The sequence below is a fragment of the Erithacus rubecula genome (genome assembly GCF_903797595.1).
Source record: "Erithacus rubecula genome assembly, chromosome: 18".
Taxonomy (NCBI): Eukaryota; Metazoa; Chordata; class Aves; order Passeriformes; family Muscicapidae; genus Erithacus; species Erithacus rubecula.
Window position 1 is genome coordinate 7,941,256 of NC_136670.1, and position 16,592 is coordinate 7,957,847.

General features: G+C 53.9%; 1 protein-coding gene across 4 annotated transcripts; it reads right to left on the reverse strand.

Moving 5' to 3' along the window:
• Window positions 1-51: 51 nt before the first annotated feature.
• On the reverse strand, window positions 52-13,000 carry GMEB2 (glucocorticoid modulatory element binding protein 2). Of its 4 annotated transcripts, none has more exons than XM_079322052.1 (9): window positions 12,836-13,000; window positions 8,184-8,281; window positions 7,359-7,486; window positions 5,869-5,972; window positions 4,593-4,750; window positions 3,322-3,393; window positions 2,646-2,783; window positions 2,037-2,159; window positions 52-1,863 (listed from the first exon to the last, which is right to left on the reverse strand). In XM_079322052.1, exons 1-9 carry the CDS (start codon window positions 12,961-12,963, stop codon window positions 1,217-1,219), a joined length of 1,596 nt encoding a protein of 531 aa, XP_079178178.1. In that variant the 5' UTR covers window positions 12,964-13,000; the 3' UTR covers window positions 52-1,216. The 4 variants fall into 4 exon arrangements, with proteins under 4 accessions (XP_079178178.1, XP_079178179.1, XP_079178181.1 ...); XM_079322053.1 differs by having other exon boundaries at window positions 2,037-2,135; window positions 7,359-7,489; XM_079322055.1 differs by having other exon boundaries at window positions 7,359-7,489; window positions 12,836-12,999.
• Between the last annotated feature and the right edge of the window lie 3,592 nt (window positions 13,001-16,592).

Here is a 16,592-nt window from a genome sequence, read left to right on the forward strand (position 1 = left end):
ACAATCCCAGTTGTCACACCTGGACAAAGAAAACATAATAAACCAGAAGCATTCTTTCAAAAAAATATTTATTACTCAATAAAGTGACCTGTCGTTGCTGCTGTTGCCGGATCAAGTTTGGAGAAACCCCAACACTCCAAGCACCCCACTCCTTCCAGCCAGAGACAGCATGAGACACACAGGCCCTGGGATGGGACCTGGTGAGAGTCACAGCGAGTGGGGTGGCTAAAGGAGAACTGGGGGGGTTGAGCACCCTGTTACAGAACAGCTGCTTGAACCCAGCAGGGAGGAATGGCAGCATCCAGCTCCCCTGGGATGCTGGGGACAGCAGGGTCCCCCCTCGTGAGGAAGTGTGAGCTCTTTGGAGCACGGCCACGGGGCTCAGCTCTGCACGTTCTGCAGCACGGCTCTGCCATGCAGAACGAGCTTCCCAACCAGGGCTTTGCTTAAAAATCGCCATTGGCTTAAAAAAAAATCCCAAGAATGGATTTTTTTCTTTTTCTTTTTGAGAAAACTAGAAAAAGACCCTAAATCCTCAGAAGTCACAGCTCTTCTCAGCCCTCTGGGTTCCTCCCTTCCTGCTCCTTCCCCAGCAGACCGAGGTAACCACCATGCCCACTGACTCAATACTTGTTCCTGCCACCCAAAGCCGGTGTCACACACAAAACCCAACCTCCCAGGGCCTGTGCCAATGCTGCCAGAGCCCTTCCTGGTGTCAGTGATTGTACAGAGCCATGGAATTCCTGTCTTGGCATCCCTCTCCACTCCTGCAGCCATTAGGGATGGTGGGGCAGCCAGTTTCCTGCACACCAGACCCCTCGGCAGCTTCCTTTTGCTACTGCCTTCTCCCTGCTCCTGTCCACTCCTCCCAATGGACGCTGCTCCAGGTGTGCCTGCCAGCGAGGCTGGGCTGATGACCCAGAGCAGGAAAGCTATTCCAAGAGAACAGGGGAAGAAAGCTCTATAAAAAAATACGCTCTTTTTTCCTTCCCTTCTCCAAACAAGGCAGAGCATTTCTGCCTTTCCCTTCTCCAGGCATCCTTCCTCCCCCCTCCTTCCCTCTGACCTGAACCTCCTGGCTCCCAACACGAGCTGCTCTGAGTCTTGTTAGCCCGTGCCCCTCATGACACCGCTCCTCTTCCCACAGCGCAGCCAGAGAAGAGGCAGTTCCCCCCAGAGTGGCACGGCCAGCGTCCCTCCAGGCAAGTCCCCCCTCTCACTTCTGCTCCGCCTCATCAGCCACCGCGGTCACCTCGATGGCGGCGGCGGCGTGCTCGTCCCCGGCCGCCTCGGTGGCGCCGGATGGCACAGTCACGACCGTGCTCCCACTGGGAGCTATTTGTGTCACGTTCTGGATGGTCGTGCCAAGTCCTGGAAGTGTCAGGAGCTGGAAGGGGCTCACCACCTTCACCACCGTGCTGCCGTCCTGGACTGCAGCCGTGCTCAGCACCGTCAGGTTGGAAGCGTCCGGGTGGATTTCCACCGTGCTGGGGAAGGTGGAGCCAGCAGAGGCCAGCACGGTGTACCCCCCCAGCAGAGGGGAGGCTGGGGAGCTCACAGCAGGGGGCTGGGCTGGGCTCTTTCCAAGCACCGAAGGAGGGAGGGCTGAGACCACTTTGCCGAGAGGGAGATTGGCAATCTGGGACACCGGCACGCCGGGGGTGACAGCGAGCTGCGCTGGCTGGGACAGGACTTGGGAGGTGATGGCAGCTGGTCCGGAGGTGGCCCTGGTCAGCCTGGGGCGTTTCAGAGGCGTGGGAACAGAGACGGGCGTCAGGGTCATCAGGACATTGTTGAGATGTTGAGATTTGTGCTTCAGCTCCTTCGCTCGCTTGCGGTGCTCGTCACACTGCTGCTCCAGAGCTGGAGAGAGAAGAGGTTTGGCTCAGCTTGGATCCTGGACAAGCCTCCCAGAAGCAATACCTGGTGTGGCTGGTTTAAAGCCACCAGCTTTAACACAACCCCCACTTTCTCAGCCCAAAAGAAAAGGCGCTGGCAGCGACGCCCGGTGCCACCCCGGCGTGCGCAGGGCATACCTGCCAAATCCCGTGTGTACTGCTCCCTCGAGCGATCCATCTGGCACTTGTGGCTGGCCAGGACCTTCTTGACCAGATCCAGCATCCCAAAGTTCTGGACTATGTTGTTGAGTAAAACAGCATCTTAAAAACAAGACACAGAATCTTTGAGGAAGCAAAACTCCCTGCGCAAGCTATTTGTGGTTTGGCAAAAGACAACAAATACCTCCAGCAGAGGCAGCCAAAATCTGAGGGAGGGTAATGCAAGAGGCTGGGGAAGACGAGAAGGCAGAAGCCATGAGAAAGGGCAAGAGGTCACTGGCATGTAAACAGTCCTCTCCTGCCTAGCAGGAGTGATAAGAAATCTGCTGGCACAGTAGCTGCTTGCTGCATCGTTATTCCAATGGCCTCAATTCTACCTCAGGTCCCAAGCCAAGCATTTGTCCAGACCCAGAGCCAGCAAAGAGGAAGCTCCAGGCACAGGGAATTGCAGAACTGAGATCACCTGAATTATACCCAAGTGCAACCTCACCAGTCAGAAATGAGATTTTTTTTTTTATGATGAACTATGTCCCTATTGTGCCATTCAGATATCCCTAAGGATAATAATAAGGATTTCCAGGTCCTTACCCCCAAGCTGCAGTGGGGGATCCTGTGCTCGCTGCTGCAAGCCCTTCATGGTCTCCACCAGCTCCTGGTGGAACTCATGGATCACTTCTTCCAGGAGACCACTGTCCTTCAGACCTTGCCAAAAAGCAAAGGTGTCATCTGGAGAAAGAGGAAGCAAGGAAGAACCTCAAAATCCTCAGCAGGGTTTAATGGCAATCTAATATGGATTCCCTGTGGACACCCCTGCAGGGGTGCAGTCCTGTCAGGCTGGGAGAGACCCCTGGGCTCACAGGGCTGGGGCAAAGCCCACCCAGAGCATGGACCCAAAGGAGGATATGCCCTCCCCACCCCTGTCCCACACCAACAGGACACTTTACTACAGCCAGTAGCACCAAGGAGAATGATTTCATGATTCCTCTGACAAGAATTTTGTCCCTTAAGAGCCACATTTGGCCCTGGCTTTGATATGCTGGCGCTTGGAAACAACTTCATGCCAAGGCTGTGCATCCAGCCCACACACAGTGTAACACATGGAATGTAACACAGTGCTATTCCATAAGCAGCCAAGGAATAATCCCACTGGAGGCTCATGCAAGGCTGCTCTGCTAAGAGGGTCCTTCCTGCTCCTTACCCTGCTGTTCCCCTTTTTCCCCACATCTCCCCCACCCAGTGGGCCCTGTGGGATGCCAAGCCATACCTCCAATGCTGGTGCTCCAATCACTGGCATCCTCACATGTTTCTATGGTTATTGTAGCTGGGGATCCGTTCACTGCAACCAATAGCGAAAAAGAAGAGAAAAAAATTCCCAGGTCCTGATCTTTCCCTGTATTTTCACAGGCTGTTTCCAAGGGAAGCACTCCCTTGCTGCATTTCTGTGACTTCTCCTTCATATTGCACAGGATCACATCTGTTTGAATGCAGATCTCAATGCTGAGCACAGACACTTAAGTGGTTGCTGTGCCAGCTGTGCTTATTTTCCATTAGAGTGCAATCCCCAGGGATAGCTCCTGCAACCTTTGCAGCACAAGAACACATGCTTGAGAGAAGCACTTCTCTCCCATTCCCCCCTGCCAACACATCAGCACTGCTCAGGGCAAAAGTCAAACAGATTTAGAGCCTGATTTTTTTTTTTTTTTTGGCAGTCCTTTTTACCCAGCCACCGTTTGTCTGGAGGGTTTCTAAAGCCTCAAAGGGAAGAGCAGCCCCCACTGCACAGGGATGCAGGGGGGATCCCTCCTTCCCTCCAGCTCTGCCAAATCTCAGCAGTTTTGTTACCATAGAGCCGGGGAACAGGCGTCATTCACGCTGTGTGCAGGAGGCAGGATGGATGGGAATCTGGCCAGAGCCCCACAGAGCTGTGCAGAGCCTTTGGAATGCTCAGTTGCAGCCATTAAATCCAGTCCCTCTGCTCCTTTACTCTGCAGCTTTCAGATCTCTGGTTATTTCAGCACAGCCCAGCAGCTGGCAAACATCTCTCATTGGTGAGCTCATGTTTAACAGGGGAACTTGGAGTGTGCTGTGCATCAGCTTCCTCACCACAACACCAGGATGTGGTGGATGGGTGCTCTGCAGAGCCACAGAGGGGCCCTGTCCCAGAGGCACCACCAGGTGTGCTTGAGGTGTGGGGGGCTGCTGTTTTGTTTGAGGGCTGCTCAGTGGCAAAAGGAGTTAAGTATAGAAGTATTTCAAAATTAGAATGCTTTCCAATGAAACAGTTGCCAGCAATTATAAGTCAAATTCATAAAATCACAGAATGGTTTGGGTTGGAAGGGACCTCAAAGCTCATCTCATTCCAACCCCCTGCAATGGTCAGGGACACCTTCCACTAGACCAGATTGCTTCCAGTGCTGTCCAACCTGGCCTTGGACCCTTCCAGAGAGGGGCAGCCACAGGGACCTTGGTCATGTGGCATTCATGTGCTTTGATGTGTCAAAGCCCCTGCTGAGGGTGAGGAATGGCTGCACATACCATCAGCAGAGGCAGGAGTCAGAGGGATGTACTCTGTTGATGTCTGGCTGGTCAGGGACACCCTGGCTCCAGTCAGGTCAATTTTGGTGCTCCGGCAGGTGTTGGAACAGACCTTTGTGTGCTGGTAGAAATCCAGCTCTCCTGAGTCCATAATCTTCCTGAAAGACAAGGAGCAAGCACAAGGACAGGTACATCAGCAACAGCTAAGAGCTCTGAGATGCAGCTCCTGGCAGCCTTCACCCCAAACTTCTGAGTCCCAAAATACCAGGAGAGCTGGCACAGCCAACAGGAGCCCTTACCAGGACTGATTAACTCCTTTATTGAGGAAGGAAGAAGAGAGAGCCCCCTGTCTGGTACCACCAGCACATTCCCTCAACCAAAGGGTCAGCTGGAGTCAGGGTGAGACCAGAAGGAGCTTCTTTCTTGCCTTTTTGACCCCACAGCTCAAAAGGAGACAGGACATAACCCTGTTTATAAATCAAAATCAGGTCTCTCATCTCATTTAAAGGGGGTGGCATTCAGACATTCCCCTGAAGTTTTTTTCCCCCTCTCTCAAAGCTCTGCCTTGACAAAGCCTAAACCTATTATGCAAAATTTATGTGGAGCAAAAGCTGCTTAAAAGGAATACAAGAGATGCCTGCATTGAAGCAGAAGAATGCAGGGAAAGGCAATGTCACCCTGTGAAAAGAGCACAAAACCAGTGACAATTCCTGGGGAAAGAGGTGATTCTTTTTTATCCTGCCCAAAGGCAGAAAAAGACTTTAATTAAATCACAGTCTCAGGCTGGTGTTCAGGAGGAACATAGAGGAATTGAATTACTGTAGTTAATACTAGAGAAGAGAAATGCTTGTAATAAAGAAATTTTTTTTTCTTTGCCAGGACTTATTTAGAAGTGACGTCAAGCAGGAGTGCTGCAACCAGAGCACTGGTGATGACCAGACATTATTTCATTTGGTGGGTTATGCTGAGAATCCACAGACAGCATGGCCCAACCATCAACAGCCAGTAAAATTTCTAGTGTCCCTACACTGGAAACTCAGTGTGGTCCAAACCCTGAAAAGACTAGAGAAATATTTCTTGCCCCAAATTATTCCCTAGGCACAAGGGCAGAACAAAACCATCGGACCGACCACATTTGGGACCAGGCTGTCAATTAAGATAAATGTTTAGTGGTTCATTTTCTCCCTCAGCAGCAAAGCTGTCATATCAAAGGTTCTGTCCCAGCCCACCACAATTCCCCAGAGAGAAGTGTCCAGAGATAAAGGCAGGGACTAACCGGAGCATGATCCCGTTCATCCGGATCGCCCGCTTCCAATCCTTCAAGGTCGACTTGCCTGCCAGGTGGACAAACTCCTTGGGGCTGATTAGGTGATCATGAAACTGCAAAAGCCAGGGGTGCAACATCAGTGCCACAAGCCATAAACAAGCCAAGGGTGCCCTGTGAGCAGGGTTCAGCTGGAGCCTGGCAGTGTCTCCCAGTGCCCGGCAGCCTCTGTGTGCCACTGAACACCACCAAAGCAGATAGCTGCCAGGCACTCCCCAGCACAGAGAAACTGCCCAAGTCAGAAAGATTAAAGCCAAACATTGCTGTCATGGATGGGTAGTTAACAGCTGTTCCAAGCCAAGGGTTCAGGGTATGTGAGTTTGCCCAGCTCAGACAGGACAGCTGAGAAAATACCCATAGACTGTGCAAAGCATCATTAACAGCAGGGAGCACACTCCCACTAACAATGGAGTCAGTGAAAGCTGGGCTGCACTGCTAACATTTGGGTCCAGGGGCATGTTACGCCCCATAGGAGAGAGAGAGAGAAGAAGCCCATTTGGTCTTTGACCTCCTGCTCCAGAGCCCAACCATTGGTATCAGGGAACCTCTGGCCTCTCTGGCAGTGCACACCCACTGCTCCTGCAAACCAGCCTCAGGGAGCTGGCACACACCGTGCCAACTTGTCCCTTTCTTTTATTGCCCTACACACCCAGCCGTGCCTGAACCCACACACTGACCTGACAGCAACTGCACGATCACAGAATTATAGAATCACTCAGGGTGATCAAGACCCTCCAGTCCAACCATGACCCAGCAGTCCTCTTAAAAGCTGCCTTACAGCCCATCTCAAAGGATTTCCCAAATCCAGGCCTCCTCTTTTCCATGGCCATGTTGGGCAACATAGAGCAACTCTGTTACTGCATGAGAAACTGCATCTCTGAACAAGGACAAGGGCTTCAGTGCAGAGAGGACAGATTTTAGAGGACAGCAGCATCTATCCTCTGCCTCATGGACAGAGGAGACCATCTCTGCTGGGAAGGGCAAGGACTATCCTTTGGGAGCCCAAGGAGACTCTCCCTCAGCAGGGCATTGTTTAGGCTGTGTACAAATGCCAGCAATGACTCACTTGTGGCATGTTCCTGAATTCATGTAAATTTTAACCATGAGTTATCCAGGACACAGCAGCAACTCTTCAGTAGGTCCTCAACCAATACATTCCCCAAACTATCAACTTCCCAACTCAGCAGAAGAGACTGGAAGCGCCCAAATTTCTCAAATTTTCAATATTAAATTGAGGCTCCATTTCTCCAGCCACAACTACACAATTCAGTCAGGACAAGTATCAGGTACCAAGCACCAGGAAAATGTCATCATTTCCTACCATGACATGGTTGTGATGCAAAGCAGCTGATCAAAGCTCATCATAACCAGGACAAGCCAGGTGATCTTACAATGTGGGCATGGGGAAAGCATAAACCAAATGCTGGGCTCTCTGTTCTCACCTGCACACACTTCACATTGATCCCAGGGCACACAAACTTCCTCCAGATGAGGTTGGCTTTGCTGTCCCCGCAGGTGATGGGGTAGACAATCTCTGCTTCCAAACTGTCCTCATCTTCAGCCATCTTCACTTCTCACAGGGATCAGAGGAAGGGACAGATCAAAAAGAAACATGAGCCACAGCTCCCGATTCACATGCCTGAGCCACACATGCAACAACAGTTTTGAAACTCAGAAATTAAAAAAAAAAAAAATACATGATGCATGGTGGGGAGTGCTAGGATTTGTGGCCACCACTCACTTGCACTTTGCTACAAAAGCATCCAAAACCCCAAATTTCTCAGGCAAAACAGCCCAGGCAGATTTATGCCAATCCAGCTGCAGTTGAGCACAGGGAATATGAGAAGTCATCCTTTCCTGATAAAAAAGAATGATGTTATCTGGGTGGAGCCACTCTTGGTTTTAAAGTAAAACTGGTTTTAAGTCAACTCCAGCCCAGCTGATCAGCCTTTGCTCCCTAAACTCACTTTCAAAACTGCAAAACTCTCAGCCCCGTGGCAAGCTGGAATGGCAGGAGCCAGGGAGGCTGGACACAGGGACTCATCCCAGACCAGGAGAGGGCAGCAGCAGCCCAGCCAGCCACTGCCAGCTCCCTGCTGGTCACCCTGGCTGCTGGGACAGCATCCCAAGGCCCTCAAGAGAACAGCCCTGGAGCCCAGCAGCTGTGCACAGCAGTGCTTGGACTGTCCTGTCTGACAGCAGCACAGGGCTGTGGCACACTGGGCTGGTGGAGCTGGCACAAGGGGCTATGGAAAGAGCTGACCTACCTAGAACTGCTTCCTTCAGGTCTGTGGAGGCTGTGAAGGCAGCAGCAGCTGCAGCAGCTGCATTTTCAGTCTCCAGAGTGTCTTCGTTGATGTCACCACTGGGAAGAGAGGCAGAGACATTCCTCAGCCATGTGCCACCCCCACACCGATGCCCTGTGGAGACGCTGCCTCAAAGTCCCTCAAATCACATTCTCCCACAAGAGCTAAGAGTCAAGCTCTGGGTTTGGGAGGTTCAGCTCCATTTTTCCATGTGGAGATGAAGTACCCCCTGTCAGCAGCCTGGCCAGCTCTCTCTTGCCTCCCCTTTAATCCCAGCCCTGTGGATCTGCCTCCAGCCCAGCCCATGCTGGAGAGCTGGCATGGAGAGATGCTGTCAGCACAGCCCCTTGCTCAGAAGTCACTGCCAGCCTTTGGAAGCTTTGCCTGAGATTTCCCCAGGAAAAACATGTGTGAAACATGCTGCTGCTGTCTGGGCAATGGACTGGCTGAGTCCTCTGGTATGCAGGATGCTCCAGGGAACAGGACCTCAGTGAGCCACAGAGACACTATAAAGGAGTTGGACAAACCCCAAGAGCAGATCTGTGAGCAGAGATAACATAACATGAGCTATAGACGCTTGCAATACAATCTCTGAGCCTCTTAAAACTTGATATATCTATGACATTCATTAATAGCTGGTTATCCAACTGCTCCCATTGTCCCCACACTGAGATCTCCATCTTCTCTGGGTGCTTTGCCCACGGAGTCACACAGTGAGTCCTGCACAGCACCCTCTCCCTTGCTGCTCTCCCATCCCAGCTCTGCCAGCTCAATACAGAGCCCCAGGCCCCTCCAAGGAGCTGCCCACACTCAGAGGGAACAGACACTTCTGGCTGGGATGTGGGACATGCTCCTCAGCCCCTTGGCTTTGGAGGTGAGGTCCCAAAGGATGGGAGCCCACACTGGTGCCCTTATGGATCCCACCTGTACATCACAGCCAGCACTCGGGGATTGAAAGGGCCCTTCAAACTCATCTTGTTCCAAGCCCCTCCCATGGGCCGGGACACCTTCCACTATCCCAGGCTGCTCCAAGCCCCACCCAAGCTGGCCTTGAACAATTCCAGGGATCAGGCAGACACAGCTTCTCTGGACAGCCTGTGCCAGGGCCTCACCACCCTCACAGGAAACAATTTCTTCCTAATATCTAATCTAAGTCTACCCTCCTTTCAAGAAATATGTTTGGTAGTGTTACTGAAGCTGACTAATTGCTGCAGAAAGCTTGACCTGCAGGGGCAGGGGGAGGAATACAATTAGCTTTTCATGTGCTTTGGCATATAAACTCCCTAGGAAGACTCCACAAAGAAAATAAACCTGAAACCTCCCTCAGTTTGGTACCATTGATGAAATTAAAAGACAGTCCTAGTGACTCACTGGCAACCACATTTCTCACCCGCAGTGCCACGGGGACAAGGAAATTCAAGAGCAACTGGTTTTTCCATTCTGGGCTCCTAACACAGAGCTCCAGGGTGGAACTGTAGCTTCAAAGCATCCCTCCCCTCAGCAGCTGCAGGGCAGGTACCTGTGGGGAGCAGCACAGAGATAAGGAATGGTGTGGGTGGCAGCTCAGCCTCACCAGGCTCAGAGATGCTGCTCCAGAGGGGAGACAGCCCCTGCTGTGACAAAGGACACAACTCTGCCTCTGCAGCTCACAGCAACCACCAGCCCAGAGCCCTGGCAGAGCATGGGGAGGATAATGTGAAAGGAGTAAAAAAAAATAAACTCTGAGCTAAGGCATTTGCACACAGGTGATTATTACACAAGTGGCAGTCTGACAGAAGAACAGAAGAATTCTAACCTGGGGTTCTTCATCAGTTTGCTGCTGGGTTCTTGAATTTCTCCAGGTGAAAGACCAGCAGTGGCACTTCAGCAGGGTGCTAGAGGAAGCAGCCCCCTCTGGCATGCAAAGCCCAGCAACCCACAGCCCTGACCTGCCTCCAGATCAAGAACCTCCACCAACTTACCCAGAAGAAACCCCCCAGCAGAAAAGCCAGCACCTTTCAGAGCTTCCTCCAGGACTCCACCACATTTGCACCGCTCCGAAAAATGACCAAAAGGCACAACTGGAAGGGGAGGAATAACCCAACACCACGCCTCGAACCTCCAGAGGAAAACAATCAAACCAACTCCCAGCTTGTATGAAAAATTCAGGCAACTGAAGTCTGCATCTGCTGTGGACATGTGGGGGAAAGAAAACCACAAAAAAGGCGAGTGTCTCCACGCTGTTTCTCCCATGCCATTCCAGGGAAACAGACTGAGGCAGATGCAAGAGAAAACACAAACACCTTCCAAGTCCCAGCAGTGCAGCCCCCCAGCTGGTCCTGCCTTTGCCAGTTGCCATGACGAAGGCAGGGGAGGATGGTTCTCATCTTCCTCCCCAGGAGGATCCATAAACCAGATGGGAGGAAGAGAAGAAGCATGTGCAGATAACTCAGCGGGCTGGCGCCTCCTTTTCTGCTCCTGCCTTGCCTGGAAATTTGAGAGTGAAAAGTCTCCCCCAGAATCCTGTGCTGATCAGAAATACAAGAACCTCAGAGCTCCAAGCACAGATCCCCTCCTCTCACAGACCAAAGAGAACAGCTCATTATTATTTTCCCATTTCCCTCAGCCTTTTCCTTAAGAACACATGAGCTAATTAAGCTCTTAACAATAGGTTGTAAGAGGGTTTTTTTAATAGCAAACCCACACCCAGATGAGCACTAGAAAAAGACACCAACCCCCAAGCTGAGTTTGGTTTAAGTGTCACACAAGGCAAACTGAAAGCTCCTCAGAGCCAACACCAAGAGGTCCCAGCCTGTGCCTGCAGCTGCTCTCCTGACACCAGCTGGGCTGGAGAGGGAAACCAGAGGGAAAGGGAGGAGCCAGCACCACTGTGGCACTGCCCCAAAAGGAGCAGAGCCTAGTGGGGGTCACGGTCCAAGGCCACAGAGACACCATGGGTTCACCCACCACCAGCCCCACTGCTCTGCTTAATGAGGGGTCAGGCAGGTTTTACCCAGTGACCCCAAAATTCACATCCTTTCCATTAACCCACTACCACCCCCAAGAATGGGGAAGCAAAGAGCCTGTCCAGAGGCTCTTCTCCAGAGAGACACATGGAAAACCCTCAGGGAATCTCTTCATACATGCCAAGACATCTCTGCTCATAGCTGTGATTAAATGAAAGTGCTCCTCTCTCTGCTGTGTAGAGCTGTTCTGTTCCTGACCATCCAGGGGACATTGGCAGGGTGAGAAAAGGCTTCCAAAGAAAAACGGGAAGGGAACTAGAGTGAAAGGAAACCAACTGATTGAGCCAGCCTTTGCCATCATCCATTTTCCCAGACAACACCACAATGCTGCACATGGGTCTGTAGAGGCTCAGAGCCACATTACAACCAGGAACCATTCTCTAGCCACATCTGGCTGCTTCTCCACTGAGAGAGACAAAGGAGTCTCCACGGGACACAAAACAAGAGGAGTAGAGCCCTTCTTCCCCATCATCACAGCATTTCTGGGAATTGAAAAGGTCTTGGGAACGCTCACACACCCAGGGAGTGGAGGCAGAGCAGGGCAGATCCTGCCCATCCCAGCACCAACAGCTCTTACCTCTGCCTGTCCCTGCCCATTATTTACCAAAAACTCTATTAATGGGCTTTATCTCAGTTGGAGCAGCACAAGAGGAGGCACCTGGACTGGAACAAACGCTGTCACTGCCCTGCCCAAAGCCCCAGGCACTGACACAAAGACACGCTTTAGAAAAGAAGACAAACATCTTGTGGAGAGCAATAAACAGCCATTCAACACCCACGTACTTCAGACAAGCCTGCCTGGATGCAGCTCCAGGTGTGAACTTGGACTTTTTGCCCAGTGAAAGAACAAAGCACAAAACAGTCTCTGGGCTCTGTCCCAGCCAAAATACCATAGAGAAACAAAGCAAAGAGTCCATTGCTATGTGGGCCTTCAAGGTACCAGGCAGGCTCTTTGGCCGTGACCAACCTGCCAATGAACAGACTAGACCTGAACAAACAGCAGCACTGAATATAAAACGCCAACAGAACAGGCAGAAATTGGGCAAAACAACATCACTTTAACAATCAACCCATAACGGGTCTGGTTTTTTGAGCAGTGCCTCTCCATTCAGAACACTGTTTCAAGGATACCTCTCTTATTCCTATTGCTGACAGTGGAGGCTCCTGCAGAGCTCAGCCCAAAACCAGCCAACCCAAAACTCCTCAACCTTCAGGGAAGGGGAGCTCAGTGGCACCACCCTCACCTGGTGAGGACAGATTTGTCTCTGAGTTCAGAGCTCAGCACAGCCATCATGAAATAAATAGCAGAAAACGACTGATTTAGCCAATGGTGGCCTGTTCCAACTGCGTCAACTCCCACACCCAAATCCACACAGAAAAAGGTATTTGGGGTTGGTCTGGTTTTTTTCCCCCCCCAAAAGAGGGAAAGAGTGGAGCCTGTTCTGCACAGAGCTGCAGAGCCCTGGGTATGGGAAGCATTATCAAGGAACTGGATGCTCCATGGCCACCACTGAGATCCCCACAGCGAGCAGGAGGGAGCAGTGGGGGATCAAATCCCAACCTACATGTGCTTCCACCCCCTCAGCATGCACCACCCCCATCTCTTACCCGTGCTGGGACAGGTTGGTGGTGACCAGCACTGTCTTCACCTCCTCCATGCCGCCGTCCACGGCGCCGTCCGGCGTGGTCACCACCACCACCTCCTCCATGTGGACACTGACGTCCGGCGTGGCCATCGCCGCGCCTGGGCCCTCGGTCACCAGCTGCTCGTGGAGAAATATGAGAAAGCCACAGTGAACTGGATGTGGTGGGAGCAAGGAGAGAAGGGGCTGCAGGGACCCCGCAGTCCTAGGGAGAAGGGGATGAGCAAATCCCCAAGTGCTCTGTCTCAGGAGGAAGGATGAGGGAAGCTCAACACGATCTGCAGGCTGGGTGAAAATGATGGGCATGGGTGGGACTGGGGTGCAGGAGGTGAAGAGCAGAGTGTGAAAGAGGTCCAAAAAAAAAAAAAAATTCCTGGCACCCACCATAAACTCTATGAAGATACTCAGTTTGAAGGTACGTTTCCAAATGTATTTCAAACTATCTCACGATTTCACACTGTTGGAGGAGCTTGTCACTGTCTCCTCCACATTAAAACAGGGATTCTTCCCTCCTCCAAAGTCACACACACACAAAAAATCAAATTAAAAAAAAGCACGTCAAGCCTGCAGAAACAGTGACATCTGGAAACTATTTCAAAGTGTGCATTTCTAATAAATCAGCAATAGATGTAAGACATCACTCCTTCTCCAGCTCTCTTGGAGCCCCTTTAGGAACTGAAAGGGACTCTTGGGTCTCCTCAGTGTCTTTTTTTCTCCAGCCCTCTCAGCCTATCTGCACAGCAGCAGTGCTCCAGCCCTCAGAGCATCTCCATGACCTCCTCTGGACTCACTCCAGCAGCTTCACATCCTTCTGATGCTGGGGGGACCAGAGCTGGATGCAGCACTGCAGGTGTGGTCTCACCTGAGGAGAGCAGAGGGTGAGGATCCCCTCCCTTGCCCTGCTGCCCACAATGCTGGGGAACAGCCCATGCCCAGGTATGGAGAAATCAGTGCCTACAAAGCATCTCCTACAGCACCTACAGCACACAGAGACAGGTAAGGGAACACCTGGTCCAGGTCTGGCTGTTCCAGGCTCAGACCCCCATGGAGCACTCCAAGCAGTATCACAGAAATTCATTTTGGGGTAAAACCCCTCCCCACAGTAGTAGCATCACTCACAACCGCCCTGAGCTGGGACCCAGTCTCAGGATGCTCCAGACATCCTGCCCAGCATCACGGGATTGAACCCCATGAGTGCTGCTCAGATGCCTCTGGGCAGGAACCAGCACTGAATGGAGAAAAAGCAAGCTGACAACAAAAGTAATCTAAAAAGTGGCTAAAAAAGCACCAGCAATGGGGCTGTGGAGAGGGATGAGGGGCACCCCAGCTCTAGCAGGACTCAGGGTGCCCATGCATGTCCCTCCTGGTGCAGCTTGCAGGGTGCTGAGAGTGTGTGAAAGACTTGGGGTGAAGCGAGGAAAAAAATATAAAAGGGGAAAAAAAAAGCATAGCACAGCTGGGAGAGGAAAGAGATGTTTGGGGTGCAGCATCAGGAGGGCAGAGACCAGGGAGATGACACTGTGGGCAGCCAGCAAAGGCATGCACAGAGTGGGGATGCAGAGAGGTCTCAGAGAGAAGGGATGCACGGGAGGGGTTAAACAGAGGTGCACAGGGTGGGGGCCAGGGGGTGCGAGAGGGTGCACAGGGTCACATGGAGAGAGGAGATGGAGACAGCACGGGTGGGGGGCTACACGAAAAGCGGGGTGCAGGGGGGGCTGAGCTGCACGGGGGTGGGGGCGCACATGCTGGGGGCTGCATGGGTGGGGGGCTGCCCGGCAGAGAAGCTGCAAGACGATGGAGAGCGGCCCCGAGGAAAGGGGGAAGAAGGCAGAGCGCAGCACGGGGGAGCACAGAGAGGGGGTGCCCGGGGGGCTGCGGCTGCACGGCAGGAAGGGGGGCGGTTCGCAGAGTGGGGCGCACGGGGGTGGAGGGCGCTGCACGTGGAGGCGGCCGGGGAGGGTCTCGGGGGGCCCCGGGCGGGCAGGGGGTGCCCCGAGTGCCGTCACGGCGTCCCCGCTGTCCCCCCTCGGCCCCGCTGCGGGGCGGCGCGCAGGACGGGGGGCTGCGGGGGCCAGAGGGGCGCGTGGGCGCGCTCCCGCTGGCAGGGAGGAGGAGGAGGAGGAGGAAGAGGAGGAGGAGGAGGCGGGGGGGCCGCGGGGCGGGCGGGCGGCCGGGCGCTGCCGCCGCCGCCGTAACGTCCTGACGCTCCGCAGGGACCCGGGCGGCGCGTGCGGCGGAGGCCCCGCGGCGGGCGAGGCCGCGCCCGGCGCTTACCTCGGGCCGGGTGCCGCGGGCCCCGCTCGGGCTGCGGCGGCGGCGGGCGCTGGGGCCGGTTGGGCGGCGGTGGGCGCGGGCAGGGCGGCAGCGGGCCCGGGGGGGGAGCGGGGCTCCGCCGCGCGGCTCTCGGGCCCCGCGCAGGCGCACGGCCCGCACCGGCTACCGAGACTTATTTGGCGCGGGCGCCGCGGCCCGCGCTCCCCGTGAAATAGGGACCGGGCGGGCGCTCTGCGCCTGCGCCGCCGCCGCGCGGGGGTGGGAGGGGGCGCGGCGCGCGCCGCCGGGGGGTCCCCGCGCGCGGGGTCCTGCGGGGGAATCCCCCCATTGTGTCCCCCCCGCCTTGTGTCCCCGACCCGTGTCCCCCTCCTGGTTCCTGCTGCCCCCGGTCCCCTGCTGTGTCCCCTGTGCCCCCCACACTCCCCCATATCTCCTCTCTGCCCCCGCACCGTGCACCCTGCCTCTCACTTTGGCGTCCTGCATGCCCCCCGTGTCCCCTCCAGGGTTCTGCATTACCCCCGTGTCCCCCTCCAGGGTTCTCCATGCCCTCTCTGTCCCTCTCCAGGGTTCTCTATGTCCCCTGCCTGTCCCCCTCCAGGGTTCTGCACGCCCCCCCGTGTCCCCTGCCTGTCCCCCCCGGGCTGTGTTCCCCATGCATGTCTCCCGACCATGTCTCCTGCGTGTCCCCATCTGGGGTCCTGCATGGCACCTTTTCTCCTGCATGTCCCTTTCCCCAATCCTGCATGCTCCCGTGTCCCTTGCATGTCCTTTCTCCAGGTCCTGCATGCCTTCCATGTCCTCCCTGTGTATCCTTTTCCCGGGTTCTGCATCCCCCTATGCCCCCTCTATGTCCCCTGTGTGTGTCCCTCAAGCCCTGTGTCTCTCTCTGGCTCCCCAGCGTTTTGTGAAGGCCCTCAGCTGTTCATGGCTGAGCACTTCTTTGAACACTTCAGGGATCCAGGGGCAGCCACAGCTTCTCTGGGCACCCTGTGCCACAGCCTCACCACTCTCACAGGGAAGAATTTCTTCCCAATGTCCATCTAACTCTGCCCTCAGTCAGTGTGAAGCCATTCCCTTGCTCTGCCACTCCATACCCTTGTCCAAAGTCTCTCTCCATCTCTCTTGGAACCCCTTTAGGCACAGGTCTAAGGTTTCCCCAGGGCCATTTCCAGCATTTAAAAAGTTTGATTCAGGGTCTGTTTTCATGTTTGAGCCATCCCCAAGGTGCTGCTGGTCCTTATCAGCACCAAGTCTTGAGTGACTCTGCTCTCTGTGTTTCCCCAGCCACCACAAGCTGTCACAGGTTTTGGTTAATTTCTGCTGTTTCTGTGTCTGTGAAGCTCGGGTTTGAGAGGCACTTAAGAATTTCTCACAGAGGACTTTTTGCATGATTTTACCACATTGCACTTCTGTGAGTAGGTGGTTAACATGTTCTGGGAAGGGATGAG

Bases quoted from the DNA above. Each gene is read 5' to 3' on its own strand.
- GMEB2 (XM_079322055.1), bottom strand. From the start codon at position 12,963: ATGGCCACGCCGGACGTCAGTGTCCACATGGAGGAGGTGGTGGTGGTG. The intron at 3,394-4,592 runs GTATGTGCAGCC...TATTGGTTGCAG, and splicing joins GACTCCTGCCTCTGCTGATG to TGAACGGATCCCCAGCTACA. The intron at 2,160-2,645 runs GTAAGGACCTGG...CTTGTTTTTAAG, and splicing joins TCCCCCACTGCAGCTTGGGG to ATGCTGTTTTACTCAACAAC.